This window comes from Toxorhynchites rutilus, chromosome 3, assembly GCF_029784135.1.
Source record: "Toxorhynchites rutilus septentrionalis strain SRP chromosome 3, ASM2978413v1, whole genome shotgun sequence".
NCBI lineage: Eukaryota > Metazoa > Arthropoda > Insecta > Diptera > Culicidae > Toxorhynchites > Toxorhynchites rutilus.
Window position 1 is genome coordinate 66,236,189 of NC_073746.1, and position 23,611 is coordinate 66,259,799.

A 23,611-nucleotide genomic window follows, 5' to 3' on the forward strand; every position below is an offset into this window, starting at 1 on the left:
ATGTCCATCTAGAGAAATTTCACGCCAAATGAGGAATATCGATCAGAAACTCCGGTATAAAGAGACAAATACCATTTTCCATGCGTGGAAACACTATTCTGGATGTAGAGCAATTTTTGGAAAAAAAAATATTATGTATTTTACAATGATTCTCAATTGAAGAATGCGGTTCGAATACCTCGGATTTATTGAATCGAATCGTTGGAATCCCAAAGAAAATCTTCATAGGTTTTTTTTCTTATGGGTGACTAGAAATTTACTCTAAATTCAAATATTGAGAAACAATAAATATGTACCGTTTTGTCTCAAATTTCGAACACTTAAGCTTTGTTGACCATTAATCAGTGTATCATTACTCAAAATTGTACTTTTTCGAGAAATTAATGTGGTTTTTAGATACAATAGAGTCTTTTCTTTTATTTGTCCGCCATAAAATTTATTTACAAATACATGTTCATGGTGAAAAACTAAAAATATGTTTGATTACATTTGTCTCAAATTCTGAACAGCAAAAATGCAATTTAAAAATCATAGCTTTTGAGCTATTAGACCGGTTCAGATGTTCGATATATCAAATTAAAGCCAACTAGCTATTCTTCTGTGGAAAATTAAATTCGGATTGTGTGAAGAAACTTGATTCAAATTCCGAATTTGCTAACGCAAACATTTTATCGCTGGGTTTGACGGAACTTTTTTGCAAATGTTTAGTATTACAGGTCGGACACGATTATTCGGAGACTCGATTATCCGAAGACTCGATTATCCGGGATTCGATTATCCGGAGTATTTTATTTTTGATTTTCGGAAATTTTGAATAAATTGTATAATAATTCTATACAGAATAGCTAATATTGGTATCAAAAGAAAGGGCTTGATTAGTAGAATGCAGTTATTTAAGAATAATACCAATCCAAGATGGCGGCCACTACAAAATGGCGGATTACATATTTTCTCTGAACCCCATCAATATGGGTATCAAACGAAGGGCTTGACTAGTAGAACACAGTTATTTATGAAAAATGCAAATCCAAGATGGCGGCCCCTACAAAATGGCGGATTGGATATTTTCTCAGAACCCCATCAATATAGGTATCAAATAAAAGGGCTTGACTAGTAGAACACAGTTATTTATTAAAAATGCAAATCCAAAATGGCCGCCACCACAAGATGGCGCCATATTTTTTTTTCACAACCCCATCAATATGGATATCAAATGAAAGGGCTTGACTAGTAGAACACAGTTATTTATGAAAAATGCCCAAAAATGTATCAAAAGAAAGTTCTTCACTAGTAGAACATAGCAGATAATGAAAAATCCAATTTCAATATGGCCGCAGTCCCAAAACAACTAATTACTTTTTGAATGGTTTCATTCAGCTTGACCTGTTTCTATGTATGTTTGAATGTTGGTTGGGTTGTTCCACATTAATAGAAAATCAATCCCATTCCTGTTGAATGATTGATCTGAAATTTGGAACATACATTTGATTCTACTGTCATTATAAAACTGTGTATTCCATGATCCTGAAAAATTCAATTTGGCCGCCGCAAAAAAATGATAGAATGGCTTGATTTGGAGAATACACTACACTATGAACAACATAAATTCGAAAACGTTGCCGCCACAAAATGGTCGACTATGTATTTTTTGCAATCCCCTCAATATTGGTATCAAATGAAATGATTTGACTAATAGAATACAGTACAATAATTGAGTACAACATTGTATATTAAGTTTGGAAAACTTTTTTTTTTATATTTCAAATATGGCTTATTTCATGAAGAAATGTAACCTTTCAACGTTAAGGTGAAGTTTAAGTGACTATTACATGCACAGTGGGGTAAAAATCACGATTGAAGATTTTGCTTGAATTTTCACCAGGAATTGTTTATATCGATATTGCAGCCAAATTAAGAAAGATAGAAGTTGTGCGTCAAAGCACAAATTGTGGAGTGGTTAAAGAAATTCATTTTAATTGATAGAAACAATCTAGTTTAATATAAATTTTTAGAATAGAATTAATAATAACACATTAAAAATTATTACGGAAGTGTTTCACTTCCAAAATGTTGGCTGATGCCGTAGATATTTTAAAAAAACAAGTAGGATACAATTTGCACGATATTTTTACATGAAAAAGCGATCCGCGCGATGGGTGTCGCGTTTGCTGACCGTCGACCAAAGACAGCGGCGCGTCCGTTGATGATTCAACAGTCGGTTTGGCGTTATTGAAGCGTAATCGAGTGAACTTACTTCGACGTTTTGTGACAATGTGTGAAACGTGGATCCATAGGATCAGTCTGCAGAGTGGCAATGAGGTATATTTCGAAGACTTAGACGTTTCGTACTACAGAAACGGAATCGAAATGTCGGAAACTCGCTATACCAAGTGTATTGCCCTCGAATGAACCTATGTTGAGGAATAAATACAGCTTTACCCAAAGAATGATTGTTTTCATTAAAAATCCCGGCACTTTTGAGTCCATGTAGTATCTAATGAATTATAACGAATTTCAACATTCTTCTCTCAACTTTTTCTAAATTCTCCGAAATATTCCAACACTTTGCGGTGATTATAGAAAAATCTCATCTTTTTGGACTTGCTCCGCTCAAGCGCATTCGTTTTGAAAAAAACAATGCTTCTGAGAATCCCTCCAAAAAATTTATATTTTCTCATCATGATTTTGTTGTATGTCGCATGAATTATGTCTCCAAACTCTCAATTGTAATTCTTCAGACTGTGACAATACTTCTAGTTCTGTCCGGAATAAAGAATTATCTGTTTACTGAATTTGATCAATTGATAAACAAATACTTTTCTGGGTGAAAAAAAATCTAAGGATCATTTCAACACGTTCGTTTCCTAGCGCGATTCGGCCTAGTTTCTTGCGAGTCCCTTGTTTCAATGCGGATCAATTATTAAATGAAGGTTGAACTTTATTTGTAGACAACTTTCACATGATCCAGCAATATTTAGTTTGAAATTTGAAGACAAACCTTCACTCTGAAAAATTCTTATCAAGAGGAATGAGAAAAGTGTCACCCATATCTGAGTGACGGGGCGACGAACGTGTTAAACATTTACCGCAGAAACTACTTAACAATTATTTTGACCGTCCACGTTTCACACATTTGAAATCGAACAGAGAATAGAGAATAGTAGGAGCCTCTACTGTTTGGACCTTCTTCCCTTCAATGAACTGAAACTAACTGCGAACAAAAAAAACATTCTAATCGCAGCAATCGGAACATCGAGAGAAACCGTATATTTTTTTCATTCCAGTTCCTGACGGCAAGATAGAAGGCAGCAAATTTTCAAGAAGTTTTTCCTCCGTCAAATTTTTGGAAACCGCTTTTCAACTTTTCAAACTATCAAGCCAGCAAATCCAAATTAACAATGGATAATCAAGAACCAACAGACGCAAGTGTAAGTTTCACGAAATCCAAAGCATTACAAGCTTCTGATTACGAATTGCGACTTATTTTTTTTCAGAGCTCTCGTGGGGGCGATATGACGAGACCCTTTGGAATTCCGCTTCAACGCCGCCGGCCTAGTAGCCGCGGAAGAGTTGCGGCGAACGATGAACCAAATGATGCGATGCGTCGTCGGAGATCCCGATCTCGTAGAGCTTCTCCCCGCAGGCTAAGCAGCAGTCGCCGTCGTAGACGCAGCCGCAGCCGTAGTCGGGGACGAAGATAAACCTATTGCGCGACGAAGTGAGTGAAATCAAGACTGTGTGCCGAAAACTTCAGGGTGAACCGTCTTAATAAAACTATTTTTTAGCAATAGTTGCGTTGTTTAATTCTTTTTCTGTTCTGAATTATATACCCTGTCCTGTTGAAAAACTACAAACTTTTAACTATTGTTGAATATTCTCGAAAGTGCTTATTTTTGGTTTCAAGTTTCTGATTGTTACTTTTGGTTACCATGGTTAACGGTTTTAACGGCGTCGATAGTATCAAAATTTCATTTCATTCCATTTCATTTCAAATTTCATTCTTATTGTTGTCGTTTTGTCTCGAGTTCCGAACACTTCATTCTTAAATGTAAATTTACTGAACTTCAATGTTATAAAAAACTAGCTGACCCGGCAAACTTCGTCCCGCCCAAAATTTGGTTTTTGTTTTCAATACCTTCAAACATTCACGTTGACGGCGCCAGTGGTTGTGTGGTTAGCGTAACAGCCTCACAATCCGATCGGCCTGGGTTCAATCCCAGCTGGCGTCGTTGGGATTTTCTGAGGCGAAAAATCTCTGGTTACGTCTTCCTTCGGAGGGGAAGTAAAAGAAGTTGGCCCGGCTCATGAGTTGTTGAGTCTGATAGGTAGGAACAGGTGGAGTCGCCTCCCTGTTGTCGGTGATTGGCACTAAAGTGGCGGAAATAGGCCGACGAAAAATAAGCGAAGATAAAAAAAAAAAAAAAAAAAAAAAAAAAACATTCACGTTTTTATTAAGCGCAAGTTCATGGGTTGAATCGCAGATTGATTGATCTTCTAATCGACCCCGTTGAATTTACCTTTCACTAAAAAATTCCTAGTACTTCTACCAAAACTCATCATTATAATATCAGATTATTTCCAGACACAATTCTCCTTCAAGATTTTTCCACCACTTGCAAATAACATGTTTCTCCGTTACATGGAATAAATGTTTGATACAGAAAACAGGATGGAATAAAGACAGACCCCTCCTCTCTTCTCCCCTTAGAGAGGGGGGAGGAGTGTATTCGCCATAGAAACGTTTCGTGCTCCTTGAATTCATGTAACATTCGCTATTATTAGCTTTTGAACAAGTACTAAAAGTACAACAAATTTTAATTACAATATTTCTATAATTTAATCGAATGTGAAGGACCAGAATTATTCAACAGTGACATGTTAGGCTTGACGCTAACCACTCGATCAAGGGAGTAAAAATTTTTACTGGATATTTGAATGTTTACAAATGGCTAATACTGCTTGTTCGCGACGAACGCGACCCGAGCTATAAAACGAGCGAAGAAGAAGAAGAAAAGAAAAGATGGTGCAGTCGCATACACACATAGCATATGTAGTGTAGTATATGTGTAGCTTTTAGTTTTTTCCTTCATTCAATTTGTGATAGCATCGAGAAATTAATGGCTTGCTACGGCGACTGATATATCTTTATGCGCAATATTCCTGTCATTGAAGCTAATCTTTCCTCCAACTCCCATTTATAATGGTATAAATGTATAAGTGAGAGTATCGAGATACAGAACCTAGATTAAAGGAGGTTGATTGTAATTCGTTCACAAATCATCATCGCAAAAGCTAGTCATGAATATGGTACAGATTTTTCCATAATAATTTTGCAGGTGACAATTGATTTCAACTCGAACTGATTCTATGCGTTTGATGCAGAAATTTTTCAGAAACATTACCCTGCAAAATGAATTTTTCGGAATTTGGTTTTTTGAACGCCCTAACTTGGACCGCCCCAATCAAACTTTCATAAAAATATGAAGAATATCTGCAAACTTTTCTGAAAACATGCATATAGAACTAATTTTTGGGTATTTATTTATTTATTTGGCCAGCATTTGTATGACGTTGTCCGCTGTGCAGTCGGTTCCCCAGACTTCAATTGGCAACATACACGCAAAAAAATTCTCATAGAAAGCTTCTTTCTATTCAGAGAATGTTTTCTTTGCACGAAACCAAGGATTATTTAATCAGACTTGCAAAATGTGCATGAACTCATAGCCTCTTAGTTCATACAATTATTGTAATGCTAACTAAATTTCAAATTCGTTTCTGTGAAAAAGTATTCTACGAAGAAATGTTTTAGGATGAATAATTTCTTTCCGTACATGAAAAGAAACGAAACGAAAGCAATGAATACTGCGACATCGGGTGATATGTTTGAACATGATGTTCTTGAATAATAACCATCGTGTTTGTTTACACATGTTCATGTTTGTGTTTCATTGTTCGTGTTTGGGATAGCCATGCAACACTAGCGAAAAACATGTTCGAGTTTAAACAAAAACATGGAATTTTCACATCGCGTGAACATGTGTAAGTGTTTTTCGGAAGACTGCTCACAATGCATTAGTTATTCTTTATTTAACAACTAAAATACTCACTGGAAATAATTTAAATGGCAGGAAAACGTTTGGCAGGGTCAGCTAGTAATTTATAAGGCTAAGCATTTGCAAGGGAAAAAAGCAAAAAAGGGAATGTCAAAACAAGTGATCAAACGTTGGCGTTAGCCAATTTCGTAATAATCGTGAATATTTCAGCTTTTGTAGTTGTTTTGTTTGCTGTTTTTATGTTAAGTGCTAGAAAAGGTAAAAATCTACAATAATTGGATGAACAAATGATCTTTTTAATGCAGAAATAATCATCATAGTTAGTATTTGAAAAGTGTTCGGAGTTTGAGACAAAACTGTTCGGTTTTTTTTTAATTTTTCAAAAACTAGCTTGGCATTTCTTGGATGTGTCGATCATCTGAATCGGTCCGGAAGGTTAAAAGTTATGAATTTTTGAAAAAATGTCATATTTGGAAAAAGGGGAAAATGGTTTTTCGGACCTCCTTAAAATTCTATTCAATTTGAGCTTGGGTAGACTGTATACTTCGTAGTTGCTCTCCGTGACTGACGTGAACCAGCGAAAAAAAAAGCTTGGGGGTAGCAAATCGTTCTTATTGTGCAAGATTCGATAATTCGAGCATTGAATAGTCAATAATGACGCCGGCCGCGTCCTTACAGTTCACAGGGGAAGCGAAGGAATGTTAGTATGATATTCGTGATCAGTAGGGTCGCCTCTATAGCGTGGTTCCCTTGCGATTATCAAGGAAAGAAAAATTGATAGTGGGAATGGGTAAGAAGAATTAGGATTCACTATGGTGAGTGATGTGATTTTGTTAAAAACTCTCAATTAATAATATAATATCCATTCTAACCTGAGAAGGTCATTGAGAAAGCTTCATTAGAAACTCTTGGGCTGTATATTTTTATTCATCACTCGTATTACATTTCAATTTGTTCAATTGTCTCAATCGAGGTTATTTTTGGCATCCTGATAAGGTTGCCGAGAAATTCCCTTAATATTACTCGAATAGAGAAAATATTTTTCGACCTGAGACAGTCACAGAGGGAATTCCTGACTTAGATATTTATCCATTTCTTTATGTGTCTCCTAAGGGCTTTGGACCCTCTGCTCAATTTAATGAGTAATCTGGTACTCATATATAGGTGACGGGGCGATGAACGTGGAACCTACTACTAACAGAGAATAGAGAATAGTAGGAACCTCTACTGTTTGGACCTTCTTCCCTTCACTGAACTGAAACTAACTGCGAAAAAAATCATTCTGATCGCAGCAATCGGAACATCGATAGAAACCGTATAATTTTTTCATTCCACGTCCTGACGGCAAGATAGAAGGCAGCAAATTTTCAACGAGTTTTTATTTCGTCAAATTGTTGGGAACGCTTTTGAATTTTCAAACTATCAAGCCAACAAATCAAAATTAACGATGGATAATCAGGAACCAACAGACGCCAATGTAAGTTTCACGTAATCCGAAGCATTACAACCACCAGATTACTAATTGCGATTTATTCCTCAGAGCTCCCGTCAACGTCAACCGAATACGGGTATCGAGCCCGAGGAACGAGGTGGCCCTATGACGGGTCCCTTTGGAATTCCGCGACAACGCCGCCAGCCTAGCCGCGGAAGAAATGCGGCGGACGATGAACCAAATGATGCGATGCGTCGTCGTCGAAGATCCCGTTCGTCTAGAGGCTCTCCTCGTAGGCGAAGTAGCAGTCGCCGTCGTAGACGCAGCCGCAGCCGTAGTCGGGGACGAAGATAAACCTAAGGCGCGAGGAAGTGAGTGAAATCAAGACTGTGTGCTAAAAAATTTCAGGGAAACCGCATTAATAAAACGATTTTTTAGCAATATTTACGTTGTTTTATTTCTTTTTTCCGATCTGAAATAAAAATAAAAAATATCCGATCCTGATGTAAATATCCTGTTGAGAAACCACAGACTATTAATTATTTCTGAATATTCTCGAAAGTTATTGCATTTGAACTTCGTGTTTCTGTTTTTAATTGTGGTTACCATGGTTTACTGTTTCAACAGTGTCGATGTTCTCACTCGTGCAAAAACCTCTCAATTATGTTACAGCAATACAGAAATATTTTTGATTTTGATTTTTCTGCAGGTTTGCCTCGATATACGCATATACGCAATACGGCAACCATAACTGTATTCCTGTATTGTGCAATTCCAAATGAATTCGAACTAAAAATGCAGATTTTAAAAACTTGTATTTTTGATTCGAACGAAAGTTTGTATTATGTTTGGGTTGAAGGAAATATGAGTTTTCCACAGCATTTGGGATTTTTTTACTCAAGTGTAACTTTTAAAGAGGGCATATCGATTTTAGTAAGAGAAATCTTTGATAATTTATATCTCAAAAACTATGGGTTGTACCAAAATAGTGTCTTAGAAAGAATTATAGTGTATTGATTTTGAAACTTGGAAATAATATACACTGAGAAAAAAAATTAGTACCCTTTTTTATCTACAAAAAAAAAACGTTAAATTGCAATATTTAAAATACATATTTATAATTTTTTCTATTTTTTTATATAAAATAGAAATCATGTAGAAAATTTAGAAAAATCTGTTAAAACTATTTCGGACGTACTTTGTAGAACACCGAATTTTTATGAGTTTTCGAAACTTCGAATTTTTGCATGTTAATAATCACTTTTAGCCACAAATTATTAATCTTGATGTGATTTAAAACAAAAAAGCTCTTTATGGATCTCCTTCTAAATGCAGCCATTCTCGAGATATTTGAAAAAACATTTCTAATTTATTGTCTTTTTCAATCCATTTTTTATACTATATATGTATTTTTTTAATTTTTTCATATAAAATAGAAGTAATTTAGAAAATTTTAAAAATCAGTCCGAGATGGTAAAACTATTTTTGACGAACTTTGTGGAACATCGAATTTTTATGAATCTTCAAAACTTCAATTTTTTTATGTTAACAATCACTTTTAGCCACAAATTATGAATTCTGATGTGATTTCAAACAGAAAACCTTTTTATCAATCTCCTCCTAAATGCAGCCATTCTCGAGATATTTAAAAAAATATTTCTAATTTAATGAAATTTAATGAATTTGCTTGTAATTTTCAACTTTTCAAAATACATCATTACAGTAAAACGATATGTTTAGGTATTACGTTGAAAAACATTATCGCTACGTTTTGTATTAATTCACATGTCTTCAAAAAACGTAACTCCTAAACATATATTCGAAAATTAACAAAACCGTTTTTTCAACTATTGGATATTTTTGCGATGTGCAGTTCTTGACATTTCCTGAAAAAAAGTCACATATGAACATATTTAGATAGAAACTAAACTAGTCTCGAAATTCCTGAAAAAAAGTCACATATGAACATATTCAAATAGAAATTAAACTAAATATATGTCAAAATTTTAAAAATATATATTTTTTTATATCACGCAACACTGTAAAAATTCTGAAAAAAATCACATATATCTTGAAAAGACGTAAAAACACATTTAAATAGGAATTAGAGTAGTAGGGAATCTCAAAATCTTCGAAAAAAAATTTTCAATATTTCAAGATTTTTTTTAGTACTTTAATTTTTGATGAGAGAGAGAGAAAGGAGAGAGAGAGATATTTTTTTTCGTATTTATTTTATTTTATTTAATCCATCTGACATCAAAATGTCTTAATGGACCTAATACAAGCATTGCGAGTGTCAACTTATTCTAAAATAATCATTTAATCTAATCTGAAGCGCATTGCTATCGAGATTAAAGTCGAAGATGTGAAAAATCCTATTGAATGTAGCAGACATAAACTCCAACGGATCATGCTGGCCATACAAACTATTCCGGAAATCGAGCCTACGGAAATCACGATGACGTAGGGTGCGTTCTGGAGCATAAATGTTTAGAATAGCTAGCAAGAAAGGGGAGTCAATCTCGTTCCTCAGCAGCTTCGCAACAAACATGCAGATCGCCTGGCTTCCAGAGTATCAATTCGCAGCAGGTTACAGCGTTTATCGTGAGGATGCAATTCCCTTGGGTTCCGCCATGGAAGATTCCTCAAAGCACGACGTACGAACTTTCTTTGTACAGATTCAATGCGCGCTTTTCAAATGCTGGGGAAAGGGCACCATAAAACAGAAGCAAATTCCAGGATAGAACGAACCAGCGCACAGTATAGAGATTTCAAGCTAAGCGGGTCCTTAAATCCATTGGTGACCTTCAAAACAAAACAGAGCTGCTTGTTTGCCCTGGAGATGATGTCGTTGTAGTCGTAGATGAAAGTGAACTCCTTGTCAAGCATTACACCCAAATTGCGAACTCGTTGAACCCGCTCGATGGCTTTGCCGGATAACATGTAGGAGAAATTGATGGGATTCCGCTTTCTGGTGAACGATATAACTTGGCATTTCTCGACGCTCAACGTCATACAATTTCGTACACACAACGTCTCAAAAATGTTCAGCAAGCTTTGAAGATGATGACAATCATTTATGTCTTCGACAATAACGTAGACCTTAGAATCATCAGCATAGAAGAGTCTCGTTCCACGTGGCAGGATGAAGGACACGTCGTTTATAAACAATGCGAAAAGTAAGGGGCCTATATTGCTCCCCTGAGGCACTCCAGATATGTTTGTGAACGACTCGGACTCATGTGACTCTATTCTCACACACAAAGCTCGATCCACTCGAACCACTCGACAAAAAACAAGGGCTACGCCACATTTCGCTAGTTTTTCGAGAAGGATTTGATGATCAACCCGGTCAAAAGCTGCCTTCAAGTCCAAGTAGACGGCATCCACTTGGTTACCAGCATCCATGGCGCGAATACAACGCGATGAGAACTCAACTAGATTGGTGCTCACGGATCTTTGTGGGTAGAAACGATGCTGATTCGTTGAGATGTACTGCTTGCAATTGGCAAAAAGCAATTCATTTATAATGATCTCAAACAGATTCGAGCAAGCGCAAAGAGAAGTAATGCCGCGATAATTTTTAGCATCTTGTTTATGTCCTTTCTTGTGGATGGGGAATAGGTACGATTTTTTCCAGCTCGAGGGAAACACACGTTGCCGTAGTGATCGATTAAAAAGTTTCGTCAGCGGAGAGGCCAGTGCAGAACTGCATTTTTTCAACACTGCAGGTGAAATTCCATCCGGGCAAGGAGCGTACGAGAATTTAAGCCTTTGAATTGCTTTGACTACATTCTGTTCAGATATTTCGAACATTTCAATGCTATATACATCCCGAGGAGCATCCTGGACAGCTAATCTCACCTGTTCAGGTTGAGCTGTATAACCGTTGAAAGCGCGTTTGAACTGTCGTGCAAATAGTTCGCATTTTCCACTGATCGAGTCAGCAGAAAGTTCGTCAAGATACATTGATGTCGGGAGACCGTTTTCATTTCGCTTCGAGTTGACGAACGACCAGAACCGTTTTGGATTCACACGTAGGCTCTCCTCAATACGAATCTTGTATCTGGCATACAAAAATCCATTGTATCTCCTGTACTCATTACTGGCCCGATTGAACTGCAGCTTCGAGTGTAGAGAACGTTGACTGCAGTAGCAACGTAGAGCAGCAGATCGACGACGTTTCAGCAAGCGTAAACGGTTGTTTCACCATGGCGGTTTACATGGAGGAGACTTCAAAGGAACATGTGCTGTAATCGCCTGAAGTACAGCGTTGGAGAAGAATCCATCTGCTCTATCTGTATCTTGAATCGTGTCCAGAGTATTCCAGTCGACCATGAGTAATGCTGCACATAAGTGCTCAAAGTTGGTCCGTTTGAAATAGAAACCAGGATAGTTATGTTCTGTTACGCATGTTACAGCCGTTGAATATGCAACGATTAGCTCAAATGGAGGGTGACGAGGATCAATCCTAGAGAGCGCTTCAACGGATTCGCTAATCTGGTAACCAGGTAGCACGATGTCGTTTACAAGAACAAGATCAAGAGTCCTGTTCTCTGCATTCTCCAAGCTGTTAACTTGAGACAAGCCGTGGAAGCAGAAACCATCCAAAAATGAGCAGCCGGCAGCACACGGTCGAGAGCGATCCAGATCAACTGACGCGTAGCCATCCACATCACAGAGATAATAATCACCAAACTGTAGTGCACAAGAGAGAGAAGAGAGAGAGAAGAGAGAGAAGAGAGAGAGAAGAGAGAGAAGAGAGAGAGAAGAGAGAGAAGAGAGAGAAGAGAGAGAGAGAAGAGAGAGAAGAGAGAGAGAAGAGAGAGAGAGAGAGAGAGGGAGAGAAGAGAGATAGGAGAGAGAGAAGAGAGAGAGAGAGAGAGAGAGAGAGAGAGAAGAGAGAGAGAAGAGAGAGAAGAGAGAGAAGAGAGAGAAGAGAGAGAAGAGAGAGAAGAGAGAGAAGAGAGAGAAGAGAGAGAAGAGAGAGAAGAGAGAGAAGAGAGAGAAGAGAGAGAAGAGAGAGAAGAGAGAGAAGAGAGAGAAGAGAGAGAAGAGAGAGAAGAGAGAGAAGAGAGAGAAGAGAGAGAAGAGAGAGAGAGAGCCTACGTGTGAATCCAAAACGGTTCTGGTCATTCGTCAACTCGAAGCGAAATGAAAACGGTCTCCCGACATCAATGTATCTTGACGAACTTTCTGCTGACTCGAGAGAGAGAGAAGAGAGAGAAGAGAGAGAAGAGAGAGAAGAGATGGAAGAGAGAGAGAAATGAACACGTACAAGGTGTAAAAACAATCGCAAAGATACTAAATTCGGACAAAATTTAGGAAATTCTTAGAAAAATTTATGAGTAAGAAATATTTACTTTTTTTTTGTGTTGGAGAGCAAACAAAGATAAATAATTAAATGGTTCTAATCAGTGCCACAAATTATCAAAATTTATTCACGAATGGAGAAATTACTCTTCCCCAGTGTCGGATGAATTCTCTTCTGTTCAAACTCAACATTATATCCGTCATAATGTGTATAACACAAAAGTCGAGCCGCGTGAATGAGTTTCGAAAAGCCTACATTCAGGCACTTTCCTTACTGTCAATTATTCCAGATGATTATCACGAAAGCTAAATTGATGTTCATCGTGAAGTGAATTTTTATTGAGTGTTTTATTTCCATATTTAGAAAAAAAGAGAAGACCATGGATCCGGAAAAGCCAACATTATGAGTTTCGTAGAGCGTTGACTGTTGTGCGACGGTGAGTAGTTGAGCGGCCAGAATAACATCGATATACGATATCCGTATTCCGAATGCCATTCTTCTGCTTTTGAAGCCTTTTCACCTAATATCCATATCGTAGTGATTTTCTATTATTGCTGGTCATTTAGAACCAGTATCATTGAACCGGAAATCATTTCACTCGCAATTGGTTGACGTTGAATTTTATGCTTTGATTTTCACTAACACGCAGTAATCTTCAATTTCGACGTTTCGAATATCATGACAGAAATGAAGATGCAAATGAAAAATTAACTTCATGGCATGTTGATGTTGATGTTCATCCCACTCGTGTTCATTGATGGTGTTGTTTCATATTCATCGACTCTCGCTCGAGTAGTAGGATATTCGCCGTATTCGAATGTCGTGAAGGTAAATATTTTCGGCGTTGGTTCTAATCAAAGATAATACTAAATGCTTCAAAATACAAGAAAAGTAGCTTGAACTATTATCAAAGACGTAATGAGGATTAGCGGCTGGCATAGCATGGAAATTACGCCTCTTTTCAAACTGGATAAATATTTTTAAGACATATAAGAAAATTTCGGTCAATTCTAACAAGCTCATCTAAAATTTGATATGAACCAAAATAATTTTGTTTCGAAAATATGGTCCAATTTGACTAAAAAACTTGTCAAGTCTGATTAAAATTTGGCGTTTGATGTTTTCATTTTCACTGCATTTTGGATCACGATTTGTGCCTTTTTCACGTTCAATATTTCAACACGACAGACAACAGCAGTGAAAAGATTGTTTTCGCGCATCTATTGGAACTATCAAAACGAAATTAAAAAGTCGTCATATTCATTTCCGTGTCCAATTCCTCCTCGTCTCGTCTACCCAAAAGTCATGAAACCTTTGCCCGACGATAAACGTACGCAACAAAACCGGTTATTTTCTCCCAAAAAAAAAACCGCTAAAACGGAACCCCCCGAAAGGAAAGTGCGACCTTAAGATGCGTCTTTCACTTTTTTTGAGGCTATTGCCGTGGTATATAAAATTCAAACTTCTGATATCACGACACGTCACGTCGACCGCCGAATCTGACTTTCGCTTTCGCGTTCCATCGTTGGCGTGAGCCGCGTTGGATCGCGGCCCGGGAAGTTTCGCTTAATTACTTGCTGCGCTACACCCTAACGTCACCGTCGTCGTGATGGAGGTCCAATGTCAGCTCGAAACCTTCGCGTTTTGTTTTTCTACTCGTGCCTTCGAAAATAAGAATCAGCTAATCTGCATTAAACTGTTCAATTGGTTAACTAGCCACGATTGGAGATGAAGCGATGCATTTTCAAGTGAGCACCGATTTGTCCCTGAGTTCACCAGAGCGGCGAAGGGTACTGCGGTGCCGTGCCGTGTGGACTTCGCATGCAGCAAGTTACCTGAAAAGGTTAAAGAATGCTCAATTATTTAACGAGCCACTACCAAACTCGGCCGGCAGCATAACAGCGCCGCAGCTGTTCCCCGAAGATTTTTTACCCTGAAAGGATATAGTCGTCAAACGGAGCCACTACCAACACTTGTGGGAAACTAAAAGAATTCTGACGGAAGGTGTAATGACACACCGAAAACGAATCAATGGCACAAAGTAAACAAAGCAATAGAGAGAGAAGCCCTATAGCATTGGGAAGCAAAAAAAAAACAAATTCTTCCAGATCACACGGTTCATCTTCTTGAGGGATCCTTACCCTGTCTCGTATGTCTCTTTTTCTCTATCATTCTGTGGATGCTGGATGCTTCAATGAATCGAACCCATTCATGTTCGAAATGCCGACGACGAATGCACTTTCAACGGCTGAATGCTGATGCCGTGTCCCGGAGATGGCGTCGCGTCCTGTTTACCTTTCTCCAGACACAACAACGCAGGGGATCTTGCTGTGGACGCGCTCTCGAACGAACGCTGAGCCCAGGGGATCAAAGATCATTTTTTACCCCTCCTAAGGAATTTTGCCAAGAAGAATTATCAGCAAAAAGATGAACGGTCGGACCCGAGAACGGAATGCTTTGTCGGTGGATAGTGAGTCACTTTTTTCGTGGGGAGGCTTGTCGCGTGATTAATGAATACGATGTTGTTGAATGGTAGATAGCAGTTGTAAAATTGAATCAAACGGAAATAAATCACTATATTTAGCGCTGATAAGCGAGAGAGTGTCTTTGAGGAAGGAGAAACGCCGTTCCGTTGAACAAGAAATAGCAAAAAACGAAGAATTTTTTCTTCTTATCTCCTTATAAGGGCGGAAGAAGCAAATGTAATTTTAGTAGTTAATTAAATTTGTACACATAAACAAGAACACGATGATAGAGGTCTTCCGCGAATGAAATATTACAGGTTTAGCTTAGTTCATTGATCGTTTAAACGGCAACAAATGAATAAACGATTGTTCATACAGTGATAATATTCTTAATGTTGAAGTATCTTTAATAAGTCAATTAGTGTTGCATGTCTTCAATTAGTAAGTGGAAAAATATAATTTTTAATTTTAACAAGGTCGTACAAATTTTTTTACAGGATATCGTTTTCAAAGATCGTCGATGAACTGAAAGAGGTTAAACAGAATCCCTAGAGATCTCATGGGACAGTTTTTTCAAAATTTTAATGTTTCAGAAAGTTGTGTGCACAATGAAATTTGCTAAGAGTGGAACAAAAATACATTCGAATGCAAGTTTTACAAGATTTCACGTTTTGTTTCATCGATTTGGGTCTACCACCGTGGCTCTAAATCAATGCGAAGGGTGAGTGATGTTAACAATCTTGACGGATCGATTTCCTAAATGACGAAGGAATCGATTCACTGATAAAATCAGTACCTGAGAATCGATTTAAAAAAAAATCGAATTCCTATTCTCCAATTTATTTACTTATTCTATATACGAGTCGTCCTTTCTTTAAACATGGAATACTTAGCATGAAGGTGGCAAAAAAAACATGAAAACCCAGAAAAATTGTGTTTTTGTACCGTCATAGAATCATTTAATCAAATGAATAAATTAAGAAATATTATTAGAAATTCAACAGCTGACACATTGAAACCCGCTGGTTTTTGGTGAGATACTAGTAGAATACTAATTTAATACAATTTGGAATGAGAAACATTTGTTTTATTTGAAATCATTAATCCTTAATCAAAAATTAATCTGGCTCTAGATTTGGAATCTGGAGGACCCAGAATTTCTAATTTGCCCAAGGAAACTGAAATATAGATCTGTGTCTATATTTTAAACGAGTAATCGGAAAGAGGAATCCAATCTTCACCTGTAATTGGTGTGTAGAATTTGACCTTTAAAAAAAAACGATCCCAATTATGAATCTATGATCTGTACTCTAAATCTGGAAAATAAATCTGAAATAAGAGATTGTAATCAAGTATTTGAAATATGAAAATTATGAATATGGAATCCTTGAATTTCGGAAATTCTGTCATTCAGATTACAAACGATTGCCGCATAGCGACCCGATTTGGCCAATAGGAGAGTAACAGTATTCCAATCCTCAGGGACCTGAATCTTTTGTGCACTTATCTTGTTGTACGGATTTAACTCTAAGTGATTACCACCTGTTCTTATCTGCGACAAACAATAATTTTTCTAAAATCAAAAATTAAAAAAAAAACCCCTATAATCTAAAATATGAAAATCAAATGGATGCCCTGGAAAAACCGTTCCCTGTATGTACGTGTATCTTTGAAACAGGTTATTCAATCAAGCAGAAGAAGACAAAGAGCCATCATGTATCATTTTTAAACACAAGTCTAAATAGTTAAGACCTACATAAATATAAGCCTGAGTCAAATCAATCTTCGACTACAAAAATACATTATAGATAAAAATAGCATTATCTCCTTCGTTACCACGTTGTCCTGAACCTTGTTTGTAATAACTTTATAGCCCTGTAAGATCGCGACTACTCAAGGTATCATAATCTGATTTACGTGAGTATACTCTTTCGATCTTCTGAACAAATGGCTGCCACAATGGCACTCATTTCTTTCATCTCCCTCCCTCACCCCTCGCCCGAAAATCAATAATTTTGCGAAACAGTGTGAAGAAAGTGATCGTTTTCGCACACTTCCCATCAAACAATATCAACCAAACCCTAATCGATTACTCACAAGATATTAAATTTTCATCTGCTGTCGCACTGTGTAGTGAAAAACGTCGGAAAACCCGAGCTAGTGCTCTGAAACTTAAATTTCCATTTTTCAATTTTCGGCAGTGGTTTTTTTTGGTATTGGTGAAAGCATCGTTATTTTTTCGACACTGATGCCAGACAACATCATTGAAACAGCTATAAAAACCACTCAATAAAATGTTATTCCTGAGTCATAGCGTTTCATGTCATGAAAATCAATAGAATAAAATTGTGTTGATATCAATACTATTATTATTTTTACGTTTAATGGTTCTATAATGTAAGTTTTAGCAAATTTAACATTGGGTAAGAAAATTGTATTGCAGAGCTCGGAACACTGCCACGGCTGCATGCTTTCAAAAACAGTAAACGGAGAAGTATTACATTCAATCAAAATGCCTCGGTCAACGAAGAGAGGGTTAAGGCTCTCCAACGTGAATATGTGAAAACAATACGATCAACGAAGGAAAATATAAAGGAATTATCAACATCGAGTTACATCGAGTTCAATCAAAAATTAAAATTTATTTTTCTCGAAAACATGTTTTTTTTAATTCTGAAAAAAAAGATATGAATAGCCCATACAATTTACAACAAATCACCCATGCATCGGAAGATGGGCACTTTTACAGGGAAAAAATTGCGAACAAAAATTTTTTCGTGGTTTTCTTTAAAAAAAATACTATTAATGTTTAATTCGTAACATTTTTATGCATAAATTATCGCGATTTACATGCTCTGCTAACTTTTTCCTATTCAGAAACATGTCAAACGCGAGAATTTACACACAAAAATGTAACGTGTAAAACATTATCTTGTCTGGGGTCTCCAAACAAAAATGCCTTATATTCCAGAAACTATAATAGATTCCGATCAATAGAATAAAATTGTTTTGATATCAATACAATTATTGTTTTTACGTTTAATGGGTCTATAATGTAAGTTTTAGCAACTTTAAGTTGACATCTTCTACGAAAGTTTATATTTTAATTAGATCTGAAATTTTGTGTAATACACTATATCGCTATCTTGACTTAAAACAAAATTAGGATTAGTTGTAATTTTATCAAAGAAAACATGAAAAAGTTGTTGTTAGAACAGTAATATACAGTAAAACCTGTTTTTGTGCGGTTTTTTATGCGATTGCGGTGGTTGAAAAAAATTAAGTCATCCGTCATTTATTTTTTTCTATCTGATATGATATGTATTACATATCATATCAGATAGGGACTGTGTCAACGAAATCCCATTCTCATGTTTTGTTTTGTTTGTTTTGAGGTATCAGTAGGAGCTTATTGAAAGGAGCAAAGAGTTGATTTTATGATCTGCGCAAGTGAGTAGACCGCTTATTAAAGCGAAAAAAGGAAATCTGATGTTGATTACGAGTGGAATCATGAGGATTAAAGCTTTTTTCATAAGGAATTTTTTTATACGGTCCCTATCCACTGCATAGAAAAAAAATCGAATTATGGAGCGAACACTATTTTTTAAAGCTACTGGTAAAAAATAGTACGATTTTTTTGTGCGGTACATATCCCCCGCACAAACAGTTTTGCCTCTACGTTTCAGAGTTTCGGGTTCCGGCATTGAGTTTTCACACTCACAATCTTGATAATTCAGTTACCAATTACAAGTGTATGTTCACTCAAGTTGAAGAAAACATATTCAGATCACAGATAACTGGTTTCTACGTATAGCTATCCAATAGCTTATCCCTAATTCGAAATCTATATAGATTCCAGATTCTGATTCTTTATTCGTACTGTAGATTCTAGCTTCAGTTCCTGTTTGTGGTTTCCAGATATAAGTTCAGATTCCACACTCGAATTTCAGGTTTTCGATGAGATATTTACATATAAGATATAAGATCCGATAAGATTGCTTATTACGAAAACCCTTACCATCTCCAAACTTGAAACTGTAGACTTCAAATTCCAAATCATGTATTCAAAACCCAGACCCCATACTCCATATATGGGTACCTGATTTGGATTCTGTTTCTAGATCGATAATATGAAAATGACTTGTTGCCCCTCTAAACTCGAGTAAACCGCGAGTAATCGGTCGAAACCTACTAAACATAGATTTAAGTTGAAATTCTGTAAAAACAAATCATGAATTAGTGGCTCCGCAAAGCTCATGCGATTGAGCCTTACAAATAAATGAATTGGAAAAAAAAAATATGAAAATGGCATTTCAGATTCCAAATCGGTTGGTTTAGTTTCATTTTTAATTTTTTTTAAATTTATCTTGAAAAACCTTTAAATGTCTACAACCTGCAATTTGATTGAAGTGAATTCAAATAATTCAAAATTTAGGAATTGTTTTTTCCGTTTTTTTTGCCAAAACCAAAAATAGTTTTCAGTGTCTACGAAGTTTTCTACAGCTCGTTCTTGGACAGTTTTTCCATACAACCAATAGTTTCCGAGTTACAAAATTACAGGGAACTACAAGTTTCACACCTCCCAATAACAAACAAGCAAGCAAGAGCTACAATTTCTTGGAAAAAGTTCATGCTAGAATGTTTACGGCCTCTTAAGAAACTACTGTTGAATTAAAGAAATTGTACCCAACAAATAAACACCAATGAAAAATACTCTGTTACCTAAAGACAATGCGTGTGTAACCATCCATTAATATCTGAGCCACTAGAATTTCATCGATCTGGCGAGGAAATTCTCGTATGAATTCAGTTTCCAAACGCATACTAATATTATGATGGTCGCTTTTCAAAAGTTTTAGATGCGCTCTTATCAAAAATAGTCTACAAAAATTGATCTAATAGAGATGAAAAATGACATTTAAGGAAACCCCTATCATATGAAGGAAATTCAGAGAGAAAAAAACAGAAAGGAATAGGACAGAATCGATGGGATAGTAACTTTTAGATAATTTCCTGTGCAGTATTATAAGAATAATCAATTACTTTATGCTGGCTAAAACTCAGTATTTTTTTCGAAAAAACACTTATTTTTAGGTAGTGTTAGGATCGAGTTATAAATTTCTTTTCATAAATTTACTATTTGTCTTATCACTCAAATAGTTGTTTTAGCTTGAGAATGGCCATTCTGAAAACCTAAATGTGAGTTTTACAGTAAAGACAGTCCTAAATCGGACCATTCCTTTCTCGAGCTTTGCTCTTATCAACATATATAGGAGAAGATATAGGAGTGCGTTTTATCACATTAAAATCCATTTCAACTTTTGAACAAAAATAAATTTCGTTAGTGCAAACATCTAATGAACTATCAACGCTTGTCACTATGTAATTGTAGAACATATGCGAATTGAATTTTCCGAATTTTCCCATTTTCCGAATATTTTCAATTATCATGTTTGGTTGGAATATGTTGGGTTGAAATATGTGTATTATTTTTACGGAACCCCCTCTTCATTTCAGAAGAGGGAAGGGTGTCATACCAGAAACATTTCTCGTATTCAAAAACCTTCACATGCCAAATTTGGCTCCATTTGATTCATTAGTTCTCGAGTTATGCAGAAATTTGAGTTTCATTTATATGGTAGCCTCCCCTTAGAGAAGAGTGAGGAGTGTCGAACCACTATAGAAACGTTAATCGATAACTAAAACCTCTATATGCTAAGTTTAATTCCAGTTGTTCGCTTAGTTCTCGAGTTATGCAGAAATTTGTGTTTCATTCCTATGGCAGCCACCACTTAGGGAGGAGTGTCTTACCATCGTAAAAACATTTGTTGCACCCTGAAACTTCCACATGCCAATTTGGTTTAATTTGCTTGATAATTCTCGAGTTATGCCGAAATTTGTGTTCCATTTGTATGGCAGTATGGCTTAGAGAGGGGGTGGAGTGTCTTACTACCATAGAAACATTTGTTGCACCCTAAAACCTCAATATGCCAAATTTGGTTTCATTTGCTTGATTAGTTCTCGAGTTATGCAGAAATTTGTGTTTCATTTGAATGGCAGCCCTCCCTTAGAGAGGGGGGAGGGGTCTCGAGCTATCATAAGAACCTTCCCCGACCCCCCTACCAATTTTCATGTCGTTCGATTTAGTAGTTTCCGAGTCCATAAGAATCAGACAGACAGACAGACAGAAATCCATTTTTATATATATAGATTCAATTTCCAAACCGTGTGGAGAAGCACATTTCGATCCGACGAGCAGCTTTCAATATGATTTTTTTATGCAGTCTTATAAAAATAGTCTGAACAAAAATTAATCATCTGAAAACGCATCTAAAAGGTGTCCCACATCAAATTGCATCACGGAAAAAACGCTGTAGAAATTACCCATTGGGTATTTTGGGTCTTTAGCTTTTACAAAAATTGAAAAAAAATTGGCGTCACCCGTACAGCAATTGCTTTTAGGCAAGCCCCTCAAAAATCCTCAACTCTCTCATCGAGACATCGGAAAACAACTCGGAATCGTGCAGTCAACGGTGAGTCATGTGATTAAACGATACTACGAAACTCTGAGCAACGAACGGTCAGAATGAGAGTTGCATTAGTGATCAGGTTCACAAGAGTGTCGTGAAAGCGTTTAAGCGGAATCTCAATGCTTCGGTCAGGGATGTGGCCAAAAAGTTGAATCTGTCCAAGACTTTCGTTCAGAGAGCCAAGAACTGGGAAAGACTGCATCCGTACAAAGTGCAGAAGACTCCAAATCGTGAGGATCGGCAAAATACGGTTGGAGGGTCACGGGCCCGAAAACTGTACACCCAGATGCTGACGAAGCCACGCAGCACATGTTTGATGTTCCGGAGGAAGGAAGGAAACAGAAACTTTCAAAGTTTACCAAAGAAAACATAATTTGGCAAGCGATCTGCTAATGTGGCAAACGGAGTGCACCGTTCTTGACTACCGGGACTGTAAATGGGCAGATCTACCTCAAAGAGTGTCTACAGAGGCGTCTGTTTCCTATGTTGAAGCAACACGATGGCCCTACGATCTTCTGGGCGAATCTACGTGTCACTATTCAAAGGGAGTCCTGGAGTGGTACGAGACCAACGGGGTCACATTCGTACCCAAGGACATGGACATCTCGACGCACCGCAACTAAAGGTGGAAACAGAATGCCGCGTTGTGCGTTGCTTCTCATCAGCTGTCATTGCTTGCGTTTTGTGCTAAAACATTTGCCCGACGCAGTCTGCTGATTTGTAATCACAATCTAGCGTTCGCGTCACCTCTTTTCATGTGAACAAACACAAAGTAAAATTCAATCAGTCAACTTCAATCAACTTGTGGATCTGTAATTTCATTTTTTGATTACGCATCAATTTCCGTTTATCCATCATTACCTTAAATATAATGAATTCAGCCGATGTTCAGTTTGCATCGGTTGCTTAATTTTGCATAAGTATGAATACATAATAACTTCTTTATACTTGTTTTCAATGAATTTCAGTTCGTATCCAAATCTTGTTCTTGTTGTGTCCACGAATTGGTTGAATGTTTTTAAAAACAACACATTGACATATTCGGCGCAAGTAGTTTAGAACAAATGTTAGCGTTTAGTACAACGATGCTAATGACGCAACGCGTTATTGTGGGTGGTTAAATGGAAACACACATGTTTAAAATGAAGTGTCAAAGCACAATTGTCGTGACGCGACGCATAGCGCGGCATTCTGGTCCCACCTTAAGGCCCATGGAAAAATACTGGGCAATTATGAACCGGGCACTACGGAAGCATCCTAAGGAGTTCAAATATTAGGAAGACACGAAGAACAAGTGGTTTTGCGTATAGAAGAAAAGAAGCCAAATGTTGTACAGAACCTTATGAGTGGAGTTAGGCGTAAGGTGCGAGCATACAGTTATGATATTGAAGTTGAATGAAATAAATATACCAAAAGCTTTTCAATGGGTTATAATTTATTGGCTGAAAGTTTGAAGTCGACTAAGTAATTTTGTACAGCGTTTTTTCCGTGATGCAATTTGATGTGGGACACCCTCTAGGGAAACCTCCACCATATGAAAACTAATAAAAAACGGAGCGGGTAGGGTCAGCACCGACCACCTTCGGCCCCTATTGCCTGGAATTGTTCCACTCGCCGATGAATACATCTATTCCGAATCAGGTGTGTCGTGTTGCCCTGCATAAAGTACGATGACTTCGATGTAGATTTCCTCGCTAGCATGAGAGCCACCGTTGCAAAACCTAGTTCAATATACCAAGGGAACAGTGCAAGCTAATAGAACGCAAGATACGCGAGATAAAAGAAAAATAAATGTGACATGCGGATATATCGATCGA

General features: G+C 36.9%; 2 protein-coding genes and 1 long non-coding RNA gene across 6 annotated transcripts in view; 2 read left to right on the top strand and 1 right to left on the bottom strand.

Moving 5' to 3' along the window:
- Positions 1 to 23,611, bottom strand: part of LOC129780322 (signal-induced proliferation-associated 1-like protein 2) — a 245,109-nt gene that overhangs the window by 176,094 nt on the left and 45,404 nt on the right. The window lies entirely within an intron of this gene.
- Positions 3,247 to 3,790, top strand: LOC129780326 (uncharacterized). Its single transcript, XR_008743885.1, has 2 exons — positions 3,247 to 3,428; positions 3,495 to 3,790. It is a non-coding gene; the product is annotated as an uncharacterized LOC129780326 (long non-coding RNA).
- LOC129780324 (protamine-like) lies at positions 7,356 to 7,928 on the top strand. The gene is made up of 2 exons (XM_055788457.1): positions 7,356 to 7,530; positions 7,594 to 7,928. Exons 1-2 carry the CDS (start codon positions 7,501 to 7,503, stop codon positions 7,837 to 7,839), a joined length of 276 nt encoding a protein of 91 aa, XP_055644432.1. The 5' UTR covers positions 7,356 to 7,500; the 3' UTR covers positions 7,840 to 7,928.